The 15732-nt window shown below is 36.7% G+C and overlaps 1 protein-coding gene across 3 annotated transcripts in view; it reads left to right on the top strand.

Annotated features, from left to right (window-relative positions):
• Window positions 1-15732, top strand: part of kcnab1a (potassium voltage-gated channel subfamily A regulatory beta subunit 1a) — a 90027-nt gene that overhangs the window by 61589 nt on the left and 12706 nt on the right. For all 3 annotated transcript variants that reach the window (XM_088913075.1, XM_088913076.1, XM_088913077.1), the window contains exons 3-7: window positions 6245-6282; window positions 8272-8351; window positions 8765-8809; window positions 13378-13422; window positions 14807-14850. In XM_088913075.1, the coding sequence (XP_088769201.1) occupies window positions 6245-6282; window positions 8272-8351; window positions 8765-8809; window positions 13378-13422; window positions 14807-14850 (252 nt within the window). The remainder of the gene's footprint in view (window positions 1-6244; window positions 6283-8271; window positions 8352-8764; window positions 8810-13377; window positions 13423-14806; window positions 14851-15732) is intronic.

The following is a 15732-nucleotide window of genomic DNA, read 5'->3' as shown; positions in this document are numbered from 1 at the left end:
CCTTTGATATGCAGTGGACATTGGTCTGCTTTATCCTGTTTGTGGGTGTTGTTCTTGTCTTTTATTATGTAGCGTTAAGCCACTGGGGCTGCTAAAGCAAGTCAGCTTTATGGCATCTTAGTGTAACTTTTGTTTGAGGCTAAATTAACAGACCCCATCAGCACCTCTCACAATGTGCTTAAGTGATGCTGGATAAGTGAGATATATACATGTCCCACTTCACCATCAAGGCATCAATATACAAGCAGGAACCTTTCCTGTACACCTGGGAACATTTGAGTAGAAATACACAAAATGCTATGAGGTGAGGATTAGGTTTAGTGTCAGGAATAAAACAGACTAATTAGAAATGTGACTAGATTGATGTGTTTTCTGAATATATTTTATGATTACAATGGAAAATAAATAAGAATATTATATTTATTCAGTTAGCAAAGTATGCTTAGAAGTCACAACATCATCATGTCACCTTTTTATTTAAGAGGAGAAAATGATTTAAGTGTCCCATTAGTAAAGAAAAACCACCTAGTATCACAAACTAACAACAAAGTCTTCAATATCCTCCTCTTTCAGGGAAGAATTCTCCCTAAAGACCAAACGTCACCTCCACTTTACCAAATGTGTGTTTTGAAAATTCTCCAAATCGCTAACTGGAGTTGTTCCAACTGGAGGTGTTGCAGGGAGATCCAGGACACTTTAGTGATTCATGACTGTAATATGTTCTTTTGTAGCCCCAGAGCCCTTTGCATTAAAAAAGGACTTGAGAGCACAGTAGTTCAAGGTAGAATCCACAAAAAGCATTTTCAACTCATATGCCTGTAAAAAAAATGCATTGTTAAACATTCGGTGATTAAACTTATTATCCCTGAACCCTTCAAGCTACAGGGCATGCTTTGTGTTGCGGTGTAGAGGTGCTTCAGCAGGACGTGGGATGAAGAGGGAGAATCTGAAAGCAGCGTGCACTCAGTGTCACTGCATTAGCATGAGATTGATCAGTCAGCCAGGCAGCTAGCCAACACACTAACGTGCTTATGTACAAACCCTTGCTGTTTAAAGTTGTGTGTTGGCCATGTCACTGCTGCCCCCTCGGGCAGTAAAAAGTAGTTGTCTGCATTCAGCTCCTGCAATATGATCAAGATCCATACCAGGTCCTGCTGTGTTATTGTCTGTCCTGTATTTCTCTGGTTTAATGATAGTTGTCTATTTTTTGAGGCTGCTCGGTATAGTATGGTAAGGCTCATAAACATATTTCTGATACGCCTTTTTTTGCATAAGCTCACAGACCTTTGTCAGGGACCGCTCTCCCCATTTCAGAACCATTTGTGTGGATGCAGATTGCTATGTGCAGCATCCTTCTGAAGGGTGGAAGGTGCTATCTCTCACTGGATAGGATCAAAAACATCTTTCCTCGGGAACTGATCGTTAGCATTTCTGTTTTTCAGCAGGAGAAATTGTCACACGCTCCAGGTCACCCCAAGGATTCTGATAAATGCCAGAACCAGTCACTTAATTAATAATTCATGGGTAAAAGTTGCAGACAAAAAAGCAAACTGGTCCGCAGGCAAGCCATATGTCTGTTTGGAGCAAAGAGCGATCATAATATAAATGACCATCAATCACAGAGGAAGTGAGAGAGAATGGCACACAGTTTTTATCATAGATCTTAGACCAGAAAACAAGCATTTTTAGCAGTCTCTTTATTAAAAGTAACTGGTTGAGACAACGTTTGTGGAAGGCCAGAAATGCTATTTATATATGCCCATAGGTATATAATGCAACAATAATAGGTGAGGATACTCTGTCACAAATTAAAAGGAGTGAAAGATAGAATTAAACTTCCTGGGGAAAAACCAACAGACCATTTTCACCACTGTTTATAACGTACTGTCAGATACAAGCTTATTGTAAAGCTTAATTAATTACTTGTTCGATGCCACGAATACTGAAGCAAGTCCCTTTGGAGTTCATGGTGGAGAAGAGAGAGGCGGAAGCCTGGAATTAACTGAAAATACATGCTTAGCACTCAACAGTTTTTCCAAACATTACCGATGTCGCGTCCATGTACACATATCCTTTGGGACTCGGTGATTGTTGTAAAAAGCCCTGTGGATCTTGTCTCTTCTTCTAAAGAATTAGCGTGTCTGTGTATTCCAACCTGCCAGTCTAGAAGAATCCCAACAGCACATGACTTTACTTGATGGCACCTACTCTGTCAGTCTGTACCATCCTTTTTCTAAACACTTCATCCAATTCCGGGTGACAGGAGAGACAGAGCAATGCTAACAACTGCACCACCACACCACCGTATACTTTGAAAATTATGACCCTGTTTTCCTTCAAGATACTTTAAAGCAGGTAAATGGTGCAAATGGCTCTTCTCCTGCCTGAAAGTAACACCAGTTGTTCAGAAGTGCATCACACCCACACAGCCCTCCTGAATTAACTTCAGTATTGTGGGGGAATGAAGTGAGAATTATGTGCAAACACTGTCTGCTTTTGTTGATTTCACAACAACTTCAGAATTGAAAGGTTTTGCAATCCTGGGAGTCTGATCTGATTTTAATTGCTATTTTCTGTAAGTACCTTGCCATTGCATTTTTAATACATCCGTAAATTGTTTGAAATGCATCTCTTTGCTTTGTCCATTGTTCAGTGGGTGCGCACGTTAGGTTCAGGGAAAGCGAATCATATTGAGTAAGTCATGCTCATACTGTCTAGAAAAGAGGAAGCAACTGATTATTTTTAAAAATTGTCAGCATTGTATATGGCATTAATTTTACAGGCTCCTTTCATTTGGTTCCAAGGTATTTTCACAATTTAATTGCCTTTGTGGACTCTAGGGAGGTAACTGTATGTGAGTATTTACTGATGGATCAGCAGTACATTTCAGAAATATAGCTTTAGCTTGCTCAATGTTTGAACAAGTGCACAACATGTAGTGTTCTTTTTTGTTATGTATTTAATATTGCGAAACTCACAAATTGTGATAAAACTAGGGGATCCATTGCTTTATAGGTGTGGTGAAGAATGTGAGCGCAATAAGAGTAAAACTCCAGAGAACACTGTGTGCTGAAAGATTTAATTTGGTAGGCCACAGGGTACCCAGAGGGCAAGCTTGAATTATATGTTGAGAAGCAGGCAAGAAGTTTGCTGAATCAAAATGATGATACTAGGTGAACATTTAGAAGACATAAGGAGTTCATCACAAACTGCCTGAAGGTCCTTTAAAATGGTGATAAAATGAACTTCAGGATCATTTCACTGACTTTTAACCGGAAACACTAATGCCTATCTTAAAGAACAGGGCAGCAGATGGTGGAAACAGCATGGAGAAATCGATGTACAGTGAATTTTTGTTTACAGCATTTTGTACTTTGAGGCTGCAGTGTGAATCCCACTCAATGGTCCCAGAGCAGCAACTGTACATTATCATGGAGCCTATTTTGTTGTGTTTTCTTCTTCTGAGTACGACTCAAGAATTCACAGTGAAAGCTAAACACATTAACACAATAGATTGAGGCTTGTTTCTCATCTGTTTTCATGACCCTACAGCTGCGTTTCCTAAAATGTCTCAAACGTGATGCGCTCTTTTCAGAGGAGTGCCAAGTCTCTGCCCTTTCGTTTTCTGCTGATGTTTTTCAATTCAGTTTTTGCACCTGTGATCCATCTGTCTATAAGCAGATAGCTGCTTGGTCAGCAGAACTTATTGTGTTAGGATCTTTCTTAAGTGGTGTTAAGACTCCTTCTGGAATTAACAATTCAGCCATAAACCCCTGACAGAAAGATCAATGAAGCTTGATTCTCTGATATCAGAAGTAAGCTCTGTTCTCCTTTCATCATTTCCTTTCATCATTCAGTTAGTTATCTTTCTTTGTCTTTGACACAGTGAGCTATCATGAAATAGCCCCTTAAACAAAGAATAAGGTTAGTGTGAAGTGTCTATGTCTGAGTAAGATTAATACTCATTGTAAATTAGCATAAAATATCATGCTAAAAGTATGTATTTCTCTTAACATGCTCTCAGTTTTCTCATATATGTTCTCATATAAGTAAAGCAAAGAACATGAGATAACAACCAAGCATCAATGCCTTCGGTCATAGGATCTTCAGCTCCTTAATTTCCCAGTTCAGCATAACTGAAATTGTCTGTGCATGGATGGTGAGATGCAGATTCAGATTGCAGGATATATATTTGAACAGGTGATTTGTTCAAGAAATACATTTTATGGCATTTTCTCCTGATAAAATATTACACTGTGGCAAGTGGGGTCAAAATGTAAATGTGTTAATATCAGATCTCTTCTTTTCTCCATGATGAATTTATATACATATTTTATACCTTATCTGTGGTATTTTGTGCAGCTGGTCTTGTGAAGCTTTTCTACAGATTTGTGCTGTAAACTCTCTAAGAGAAAAGGTCAGTATTAAAAAATAAAATTAACTCTTTCCCTTGTGGCTTAGACCAACATCAAGTGTGTCTTACAACCCAAATGTGTCACATCAAGACTTCTTAGTTCTCACCAAACTAGAACAAACCAGAAATTATAGCCAGTACACTGTCGCTACCCATTTTTTATTTAAACCCAAAATCTTATAGTATGTCTTTATATGATTTAAAATGCATACAGGGACAAAGGATGAGAATTAAATAGATGTTATCACATTGATTAATGCTAAATAAAGATTTTTATGGGTTTATGTTAAAGGGTCAACATAAACTAGAGGGGAAAATGTTTCACTCAAAATATATCCTGTATTATCAGATAATAAGGTTACACATGACAATAATTGAAGAAAAATAACATATTAAGAATAATATTTCTAAGTAATGAAATTAAAAATGATATATTTTTATGGTAGCCAGGTCACACCACCCAGCCATAGAAATAACAAGATTTGTCTTAGTGACAGCAAATTTTACCTTTAGACTTATACTATGCCTGTCAGGCAAGTACTTTTATTATTCAACGACTGAAATTACTGTTGTGCCATCACAGTTATTTTAAGCATTTTAGTCTTCGTTGGTTAAATAATGTTCAGTTTTCAAAAATTGGTTCATTATGGGTCACTGGGTCTCTCGTGGGTCTTTTTTTTACTTAGAGAAAGCTGTGTGAATCATGTCATAGTCAATCTGCTCAGTAAAAATGGAGACGCAAACACATCTCACATTTATCTCCCTCCTCCAGGATACGAATATTTTTTTCTGTCTCCTCTTCATGGCTCAGGCCTGAGGCTATGAGGCCTGTCGTATAGTAACACCGAGTCCTGGCTCTAAACATTCGGTCTAAATTTCAGAGCCTATACCTTCTTTAAGGACATCTTCCTTGGGCTCCATGCTTCACTGCCCCTCATTGCAATCTGGAGGCTCTAGATCAGAGGAAGCCAGTAAAAATGTCCTTCAAGCCAGATCGTAAAATGTAAGAGCCACTGACCTCCTAGTAATTGAACTTTGTTAATTACTTACGGTTAGATTGACTCTTACACAGATTTACTTTTCCTTCTGTTCCTACCTACTAAATGCACAGTAGTGTATATTTTTTCATGTTTGCTTTGCTTTATTTTCTTATCAAAGCAGAAAAAAACACCCCAATCTTTGGTAAAAATTACGTTAGTGTGTTGTATTGGAGTGGCTATTCCAATCACTTTTAGGTGACAAAGCGATTATCTTTGGACTGGTAGTAAAATTAACATATTTTATGTGAAGTTTGACACAGTTTGTTAAAATAAGGGATTTATACAGTGTATTGTCTTTTATTTAAACATAAACATATTTACTTTTACTTCTGTTCCTACCTACTAAAATGTACTGTATATTTATTTTCATGCCTGTTTTGCTTCATTTTCTTATCAAAGAAGAAAAAACGTCTGAAATCACTTTTAGATCGCAAGGGGATTACCTTTGGACTGGTAGTAAAGTTATTATATTTGACATGAAGTTTGACGGAGTCTGTTGAAACAAGGAATTTATATTGTCTTTTATAATATGCCAAAAGGGATACTGTATCTATCTTGGTTTATGACTTTATGCTATAAGAGCAAGGAATAAAAATCTCTTTGAAATAAGAATGCAATAGACTAAACCTTGTTTCCATAATGTATTTCAGATACATGTAGTTTATAATAAAAAGATCGATATATTTATATAAAAAGATCAATAACTTTTGTTTTTGTTTATTTTAAAACTCCTCATTGTACGTCTTTTAAAATGATGTTAAAGTGTGTTTTATTTTGATGTTTCCCACAGGAACCTGGGTGACTTTTGGAGGTCAGATTTCAGATGAGGTGAGAGAACAATTAGAAAGCACATTCACATTGTAAAAAAAATCTTGGATTATTTTGTAAAAGGGTTTCACTCTGAAAAATACAGCAACCATTCATTCCTGAGCTGGTAAACTAATAAAAATGTTTAAAGTCCAAAAGGTGATTTTATTTTTGTAACCTGTTATATCAATAATCTAAGGAGTATTCAGTCATCACTAGAGGCACTTTCAGAGACTGGACACTCTTAATCATATTTTTGAGCCAGTATCTTGTGCTTGCATTCATATATTCATCACCCAAATACAACAAATAATAGGCACAAAGCCAATTTTTGTTTTCATAACTTCTGCATCTTCAATTCTTATTTAATGCCCTTCTGTTCAGAAGGGAAAACCCAGCTGCAACTGGAATACAGTGACCCAGAATTTGTTTTTAACGGTGTGAAACATGTGTCACAGCTCTTTTTTAACCAAGGTCATCATTAGGGGCTTTCTGGTGTAGAGAGATTAATTTAAAAACGGCTGTCATTTCTGTGTGGTTTAATAATTAACCCCACTCAGCTCCCAACAAACATATACAGTACATATACAGTACCATTATGAATTTCATGATCATGTTTGTGAAGAGCACTGATATAACTGAGTTATATGAAGAGTAAGCTCTAACGTTATGCATCACACATAACCATATGGTACTGCTGTGTTACTGTGCTCACAACTGATGCTTAGGGCTAGATTTGCTTACAAGGATTCTGGAAATAGTCGAATTTACATCCACTCCATTCTCTAACCCATCCTGCTTGGATACAGTCGTTTTCTCTCAGATATTCTCAACTGTTAGGAAACACATATTCTAGTCTCTAAAGTACCAACCAATTGTCTAAAGAAACTTTTATTATAACAGGAGAGGTTGAGGGAAACACAAATTACTTAAACCACTATTCAGTCTTTTCTATTACCTTATTAAGCAGGGTTTGTGGATTGGTCATTTATCAACTATATTTGTACATAGATGTAGTGTATGTACTTTATTAACAGTATCTGAAATACACTTACAAGACAACTTCGGTTTAAAGCAACTTTCACTGAAGGATATGCTGTGTGCCCATATGAAAAGAGCACAGTTAATTAATGCAGTGACTGAAAGTCCAAGAATTTTCCTGATCACATATTAATTCCAAAAAGCAGCATAATTTATGCATGATATTACAATAGGGAAACTAGTAAAACACTACATTTGCAAAGCAATATGTATAACATATTCCAATATCATACAAACTGTCTTTTGGCATGTTATGTTACTGTACATTAATATTGCTATGCAAATTGTGTAAGTTGTGCAATAAGCACTGATATAGTTTTGCTTCAGAAGCCATGAAATATCACATTTTCTTTCAGTAACTTGACAAGACTGATTTGTCTTTTTCCCTACACTTGATATTTTCTTTAGTATTCTATGGCTCACTAAAGTGGAATATCTTTTATTATCTATTTGGAACAGCTACCACCTTCAGTTTTCATGCCTTCCTTCAACAATCTCGTACATCTGCCAGAAAACTTGATGAATTGTTAGAACAGTAAAAGACACCAAGCAGATTCTCCGAGGGAAAGTGTTATTTGATTAATGCAATCCTGCAAAAAGACTGTGTTAAGGTTATCACTTTCAAAGAGAAACTAGTGCAAAAATTAACAATGACAACAAATTCACTTATATTGTTGAATCTACATGTAATGTAATAAATTGATGTTGTGGATTCTTTGCAGTATTATGCTAATTTATTACTGGGCTGCCCAAAGTAAATTCTAAAGCAAACAGTCTTGCTTCATCTTTTGAGTGAAACTCACCACAGGCCAGGGTGAGAGAGGGATAACAGATTTAAATGGATCAAATGAAGATGAAGAATAGTAGTTTCTAACATGTTACAGGACAGTAAGCAAGGTTTGGCTTAAAAAAGGAGAGCTGCAAACTAGAACCTATCGTTCAGCAATCATTTAGGTTTAATTTCTACAGGTGGCGGAACGGCTAATGACAATTGCTTATGAGAACGGAGTAAATCTCTTCGATACTGCAGAGGTTTATGCTGCTGGCAAGTAGGTGAAATTCATCATCTACTTAATTCTTTATGTGTGTGATATGATGTGGAACTCCTGTACTGGAATCTCAAAAGAACCTGCATCCTGACTGAAGTTGTGAGCTATACAAATCATACATGTCCTTTTTCACAATGTCCTTATAATCAAAGTGCTTTGAAGCAATGTAATGCAACAAGTTTAGGTACACTGCAATTATTTAACCAGAAGTAAAATTAACAGGTTGTGCTTTGTTAATGTAATCAACTAAATCAGCCTTCATGATTTGGAAACTTGTTTAGTTGTAAAAGATTTTTAACATTAATTAAAATACTGTTTGCAGTGCTATATTTCTGCATTCTATATTCAGCCCTGAGTTCCAGAAAATACTGAAATGTTTTAGGTTATAATAATGGGTCCTTTGTGCTTTCTAGAGCTGAGATCATATTGGGAAACATCATCAAGAAGAGAAACTGGAGGTAATCTTATTTGGTACTTGTATGTTTTTCTTTTGGAAAGCATGCTAGGTTTCTCATACTACTAAACAAAGTCGTGTGTGAGAAATGTGTTTGGATAGTTGAATGATTGCAATGTGTTTTATTTCTTGTACTATAGCTTCCGTGCTGTTTAAGCAGTCTAGTATGTCAGTCCGTAATGGAAACTATAGCAACAAATGCATCCTATCTGCTGTCTATACTGGACGTTTAAGTACAGTTTCTGAGATCTGTCATAGGTGGCCTGCTGACCAGAGGCCAGGCTCGATTCAACTGTTTTTATTAAAATTGCACATCGCCAATTATTTTTTATGTCGCACCAGCCCAAACAAGGAGTCACCTCTGTACTTTCCTGCTCATAGGAAGGATCCCTGCTCCCACATGGGGATAAAGAGGAAGTGACAACACGCCTCTGACCCGCCCACCCCTCACGCCAATCATCTTCTCACATGTTAGAAACAGTGCAGCGCCATGCTGGAGGGTCAGGGCTGACTGGAGAAGAGGCTCTTGGCATTGCAGACACCAGGGGTGATGCAGGGGTCACTGATTTCCTAGGATCTGCCAGAGCCATAACCATCTACCTTTGTCAAGGAATCTGGTGGGATTTCTAATGGGAAATCCCAGACATGGTTGATTTCATTAAAAAATTCAAGATATTAATCTTACTGACTATAAGCCCTGTACGAGGCATTAAGAGGGCTTTGAAGGACCCATAGGAAATGTGTTTGTTTTAATGTCCTTAATCAGGGCATCTGCAAAAACAAACTTGCCAGAATGAAAGTGATAAGTGGATTTAAGAATTGAGAATTTAATCCCTAATAGTTGTGATTTTAGAGGGCAGGTCAGTTTTCTCCCTTTTAAATAAGGGATCCAGTCTTTAAAATCCAGAAGAAGCTGTGAACTGGCAGCCAGCAAAATCATATTGACGGGGTTTTCATTTCAGTAATCAAGTACAGACAATATAAAAAAGATTATTTTTTTTTACATGACCTGTTAATCAGGTCCCAGTAAGACAGAGACATTAAGACATAATAAAAAACCTTAAAGGAAATGCATAAGCTGCTGTATTTCCTCATTAAATTAGACCCCACTGCTTAATACAGCCAGCTGAAGGTTGTTTGAAACTGTACGTAAAAAAAATATATTCCTCAACCTTCTAACCTCTAAGTAATTCCCTTGAAAATCTTATTGTTATCCCTGCCCCTGAGATTAGTGACATCTAGTTTAATCATGTTTATTTATTTTCTACAGCACATCTTGCAAATCCTATTTCAGCTCTTATGTTAGATCCAAAGACTCACATTATTGTGATATCACCATAATCTTTATTTATAATAATATAACTAATTTTAAATCATTTCTGCAGATGAGGTGGCATTAAGCTACAATTTCTGAAGCACATGCTTTTGAATAATGTACCTAATGTACCTCTACAATGTACCAATGGTTTCTAGCTGTGCAAATCTAAGGATTAATTTTCCCGAGCTATAAGTCAGCAAACAGGTTACTGTCTTTCTGAGAGTAAATCTATGCATGAAATGTTCCAGAACACGGGGTATATCTTTCTTATGGGAAACCAGCTTATTAAGGTAGAACTGCAGCTGTGTTTATGAGGAAAGAGACAACAGAAATGGCATAGAGAAACTCAGTTTTATTCAAGGGAGAATATAAACTATGGAATGATACAATACAGCAAATAATAATCCTATACAACAGAGTAGCAATAGCAGTGGAGCGGGAGTCTGTTCACAAAGAAAGGTGCCATCATGCATAGTTTTAAAAAATGTGAAAGAGAACAGCATTATAACCATTAAATCAACAGAAAATATGTTTAAGGCAATGTTTTTTTAAAGTGAATTGAAATTATTTCCTTGTGCTTGAGCACTGCCCCTGCCATGAATATTGGTCCCAGCTTCTCTGAAGGACCATACTGCTCAATTCAATACAGAGTGATAAACAGCACTGATGGTCTAAGTGTTCCTAGACTGTGCCTTTGCCGAAACCAATTAGCTGGTTTCTACAAACATGAGCCTCTTCAAAGAAAATGGATATGACAGATGCCATTATGTTAAATTCCATTATTCTAATATCATTTTTACTAGCTTCAACTGAATAAGCATTGACGGGTATTTATTTGTTGCATGTGTCTGCGCTCAAGTACTCTTGTGATTCTAAGATGTATTTGTAATTTTATCCATTGCCGCTACACAGGAACTAAGTAAAATGTATTATGATTCTGACTCTTAAGGGCCTGCTCACAGTTTTTGTTGAAGATTTCCTTAATCTTAAAAAATATATTTAAAAAAAATTACACCTCTGTGCCATAAAGCAGACTGTTCAAGAAGGTTTGAACTCTCTTCTCTGCAATACAATCCTCCTTTCTGTGTTATGAAAATGTATTATAACTTTTTTTGTTCACTTAAAGATTAACAATACTTGTTTATCACATGTGCTATACTGTAAGTCTGTATTGCTAGTTTCTTCTTATCCAAGAGATAAGATGTGGCTGAAAGCTAATCATGTTTTTTTCTGGGGCTGAGAGGTGTTGACGGATAATAACTGATTTATAGCATTAGCACTCTCCCTGTATTCTTCTGAACAGGAACGCTGGATGCTGTCAGAAGTACAAGCCTTGGTGTTGCTAATTCACCCATCTAAATAATATGAACTCTGCAACCTTCAGATTAGACATTTTTGTTCTCCAATTTAATGTCATACTCAGGGCCCTTCAGAAGTCTTCATAATAGGAAAGATATTGCAAAGACCTAGCACAGTATCCTGCTTGTTCTCACCTGTTGGAAACTTTAAAAACTATAATATTATATATTAATCCCTCACATCTGAAGAAGGCTCCACAGATGAAACGTTGTGTTTTCTTTCTTCTCTTTTCAGCATGGAATAAACCTATTACTTGTTCCTTTGCAGCCTACGCATGCTGACGCAGCTACCCACCAATAATATTATATGACTTGACCTTAAATATAAACTCCTCCTTCACATATAAGATAGTACCCCCAAGTAAGCTATGTCTTTCTAGAAGCATTACGTCAGACCACTATTATAAAACAGAAGATTGAGTGAGCAGTCTGATTTTTAGCATGATGTGTTGAAAAACAAATTAAAAATGCATGACAAGCCCACAGTTTACATTGGTACAGAATGTAGGACAACGACAGGTCCACATGGTGTACTGTCACTTCATTTACATTCATTTACAATTTAAATGAGCTGCAGCTATCACTAGCAAGCAAAAATGATACTGAATGCACTTGTTAATATATAGGTCAACAACGGCCATTCAAGATGTGTCCTTGATCTTGTAAAACTTTTCGCTCTTTGTGTAATAATCCTCAGCAGCCCTTTTTTAGAACAACTGCAGTTTCAGCTTTAGGCTAACATGACAGCACACATAACTGCCTATTGAATTGTTTCTGCCCATCATTTCCTTGAACAATGTCCTAGTGGTGATGAAAGGTCATGGGCAAGTGATGTGGGGAATTAATCTACTTTCCTCTTGGTTTCTGTGAGAATTCGCTGTATGAACCTCTCAGTTACTCTTGGAGTTGTTGAACTCTGCCCTCACAGCCCCATTCCTCCCTCCTTCATTGACAAAATCTTAAGGAGGGGTTGCCAAGGGACCCAAGGAGTTTGATAGCAGTGCTTGTCTTTCAGGGAGCAGAGGTTAAGCGAGTAACCAAAAAATCGAAAGCGTCTGTGCGTACCCAGCCCTCAGGGACAGTGTAGTAGAAGAATCACTCGCCAGGCCCAGTAAGATATGCTGGCCGCTGTGCGTCCAGGACACAAAGGCCTAGGCTTCTGGAAAAGGACACCATGCTGTCCCTCGTGGAGTGATTCAAGGAACCAGACACACGCAGGTGGAAATGGCTCAGAAACACAGATGGACTTGTCTAGCTGACTCGTTCAGAAGTCATCCACACAAGCGCCGTGAAATTATCTCCATGCTTTGTCCATTTCTCTAGCATATGCATCCATCCCTTCTCGAGTTCATGGACGTGGAAATGAATTATTCTTTGCAGGAGGATTTAATGTTTGGAAATTCTCAATATTAAGTTAATGGACTCATACGTTAACTTTAACAAGGTGCATCTGTCAGTATTTTGTATGTCTGGAGTAACTAATAAAAGTGTTTTATTTTCTTGATTAGCATTATAGATCATTTTTATCTTCTGTCTGAGGATATTAAAAGATGTTTACAACATTTCTGTCATTAAAACTAAACAGAATTGTAAGGTGTGATCTACAGTATATAATGTTCCTGCTATTTTCTATTTAAGAATTTTTAGGACTGTTTCTACAGATCACAGCAATAAACCTATAAAAAACAACTGTTTGTTATTATTTAAGAAAAGCGTCTTTTGGCCATTTTGAGAGCATTGTTTAGCTAAATTTGTTCAGCTTCTTTGTTTAATAATTGCATCTAAAATTAGCTGTGCAGTAAACGTACAGAGACATAAGGAATTCTGTTAATGGCCTGACTGCAGCAGAATCTTTGGTGCTAATTATACTATTTGCCTCTGGATTTGTTTGAACAGGAGATCCAGTCTTGTGATAACAACTAAGCTATACTGGGGAGGAAAGTAAGTTTGGAGTTCTGAAGTTTTCTTCTCACTTTTTCACTGGTTTATCAGTCGCTCAGTAAGGTTTCTTTGTATGTATACCTCTCTGTATATCTATGTAACAGAATCATTTGATTTCAAATGCTTACATTTTGCATGCTTGTTTGTGTATACAATGTTTGACAAGTACATCAACTATTGTATATACTGTATCTTGCTTTATGTTACATAAGATTCTAGGATTAATTTTTCTTTGGTTTCCATTTTGGCTGTCTTCAATAGTTGTTTAATGAATATGTCCATTTGCATGTGTGTATGTGTCTCTCTCTGCTGTTGGCCAACAAAGTCCTGGAAAATCTTGACATGCCTACTCTGGGCCTGTAAGGCACAAGATCTTGTCAGTAAAAATACTACTTATGGACCGGCATTAATACTGAAACATATCATGAGCACTGTTACTGTAGGTTGGCAGCTAACTGACTCAACGGTCTCACACAGGCATTTCTTGAATGGAGCCAGAGTGTTTTCTTTAAAAGAACACTTGTCCGAGGCTCGAACAACTCTGTGCACAGAAGTGTCTCCTGTTCTCGATTTAAAAGCACATCCCTTTAGTTTCCAATTGTGTTCTCTGATTCACTTTTCACTTTTGAGCATGAAGCCCATGTCTTGAGTATTTCAATATTTGAACAGGGGTACATTAGTAATCTTTTCTGCTCAGAAACCGAGCTCCTTTTAACCTATCAATATAAGACTTTTTTTTGCAAGCCAGGGAATATTCATTGTTGTTTATCCCAGGGTGAGCAAAGCATATATGAAGGAGAAACTCAGTAAATATCAGTACTTTTTGCTAGCTACTGTACACGTACTCCTGTGAGCTGTACTCCATTACCATGGAATATATTTATTCTTCACAGTCATGTGAATGAGCTCTAACATTTCACTACTGTGCTGAGTAAGGTGTCAAACATCTCAGAAGTACGGTTTGTGCAGCATTATGCTAAAATCCTAAAAGGCAGTGTGAATGACACAGCTGTGAAATGAGATAAGGCTAGCAAAGCATTTTCCATTTCTCTGATGAGGCTGGATGGAACAATTCCTCACTTCTTATAAATATTAATTCCTTTCATGAGCTAAAGGATATATATATATAAAATGTATTGTGATTATACCAACTTACTGTTCTAGGAGCAATGACAGCTTACTGCCAAATCAAACAGACAGATTGACAGATTAAATTTATTGTATTCACAGGAGGGAGATGTGCTGAACAAGTTCTTTTTGTTTTTTTTTATAAGTCACGCACTGATTTCATTTGGAGTTCCTTGACTGTACTGTAGCAATTGCTTGTTACAGCCTATTACACCCATCTTCAACTGACTTCATCTTTTTTTCTCTGTTCATTCAGGGCAGAAACTGAAAGAGGACTTTCCAGGAAACACATCATTGAAGGTATATCTTAATTTCAATTAAATATATTCAATATAACATTCTGATGTAACATAATATTAGTCAATTTTCCAAATGCATAATAAACCGACATCCACTCTTTTCCATCACATTTCATAGTTATGTAATCGTCTGTTGTATGCCATATTTGGAAAACAAAGTCCACCATCACACAAAATTAATTTTAATGTTCACATTTATATGATTCATTTAAAAAGAATACAGCATCACCATATTCTAAATTCCACGCAAAATATTTTTGGGTGCCAATTTACGATACACTAATCTAAATGTCTGTTGAGAACAAACTCTCATTGACAATGACAACCTGGAGAGTCTTCACTTGCACAGTGACACATTTATTGGAGGAATGTGAGAGGTATACTTATCTCAAGTGTACAATAGCAGTATCCCACCAAACTCTAATACTTCTGTTTGGAGTCCAGAGTACCACACTCTACTCCATACTGCTTCCCAGACATTCCATATAGCAGGTGAATTTTTTGTCATTGGTTTTGCAACATTAGTTGGTGGTTTTTACCAAAACATATGATGACTTTTATGGAGGTAAAAGCTTTTAACAAAACTAATTAGCTCAATATTCATATATGTACAAATACATTTCTGAGAAATTCATATTCATATTCATATTCATAAAAAAAGTGGGGAGTTCAGTTTAGGTCTGCCAGGGAAACTTTGTCCTGGAAAATCCTTTGGTTTCCTTTAGGCAATGGCAGACTCATGCTTGCTGTTTGGCTCTACCTGGGGCACAGTACAGAAGATTCGAAATAAATAATGTGCTGGATAGTATTAGCATGCAAAGTATTTTAAACATAGTCCTAATTTGTTTTGTAAAGCTTTGAACGCTGTAAGAAGACAGTTTGT

Source organism: Atractosteus spatula, chromosome 4 (genome assembly GCF_055471065.1).
Source record: "Atractosteus spatula isolate fAtrSpa1 chromosome 4, fAtrSpa1.hap1, whole genome shotgun sequence".
Classification (NCBI taxonomy): domain Eukaryota; kingdom Metazoa; phylum Chordata; class Actinopteri; order Semionotiformes; family Lepisosteidae; genus Atractosteus; species Atractosteus spatula.
Note: the sequence above shows the minus strand (reverse complement) of the source record. Positions and strands in the feature narration are given on the sequence as shown.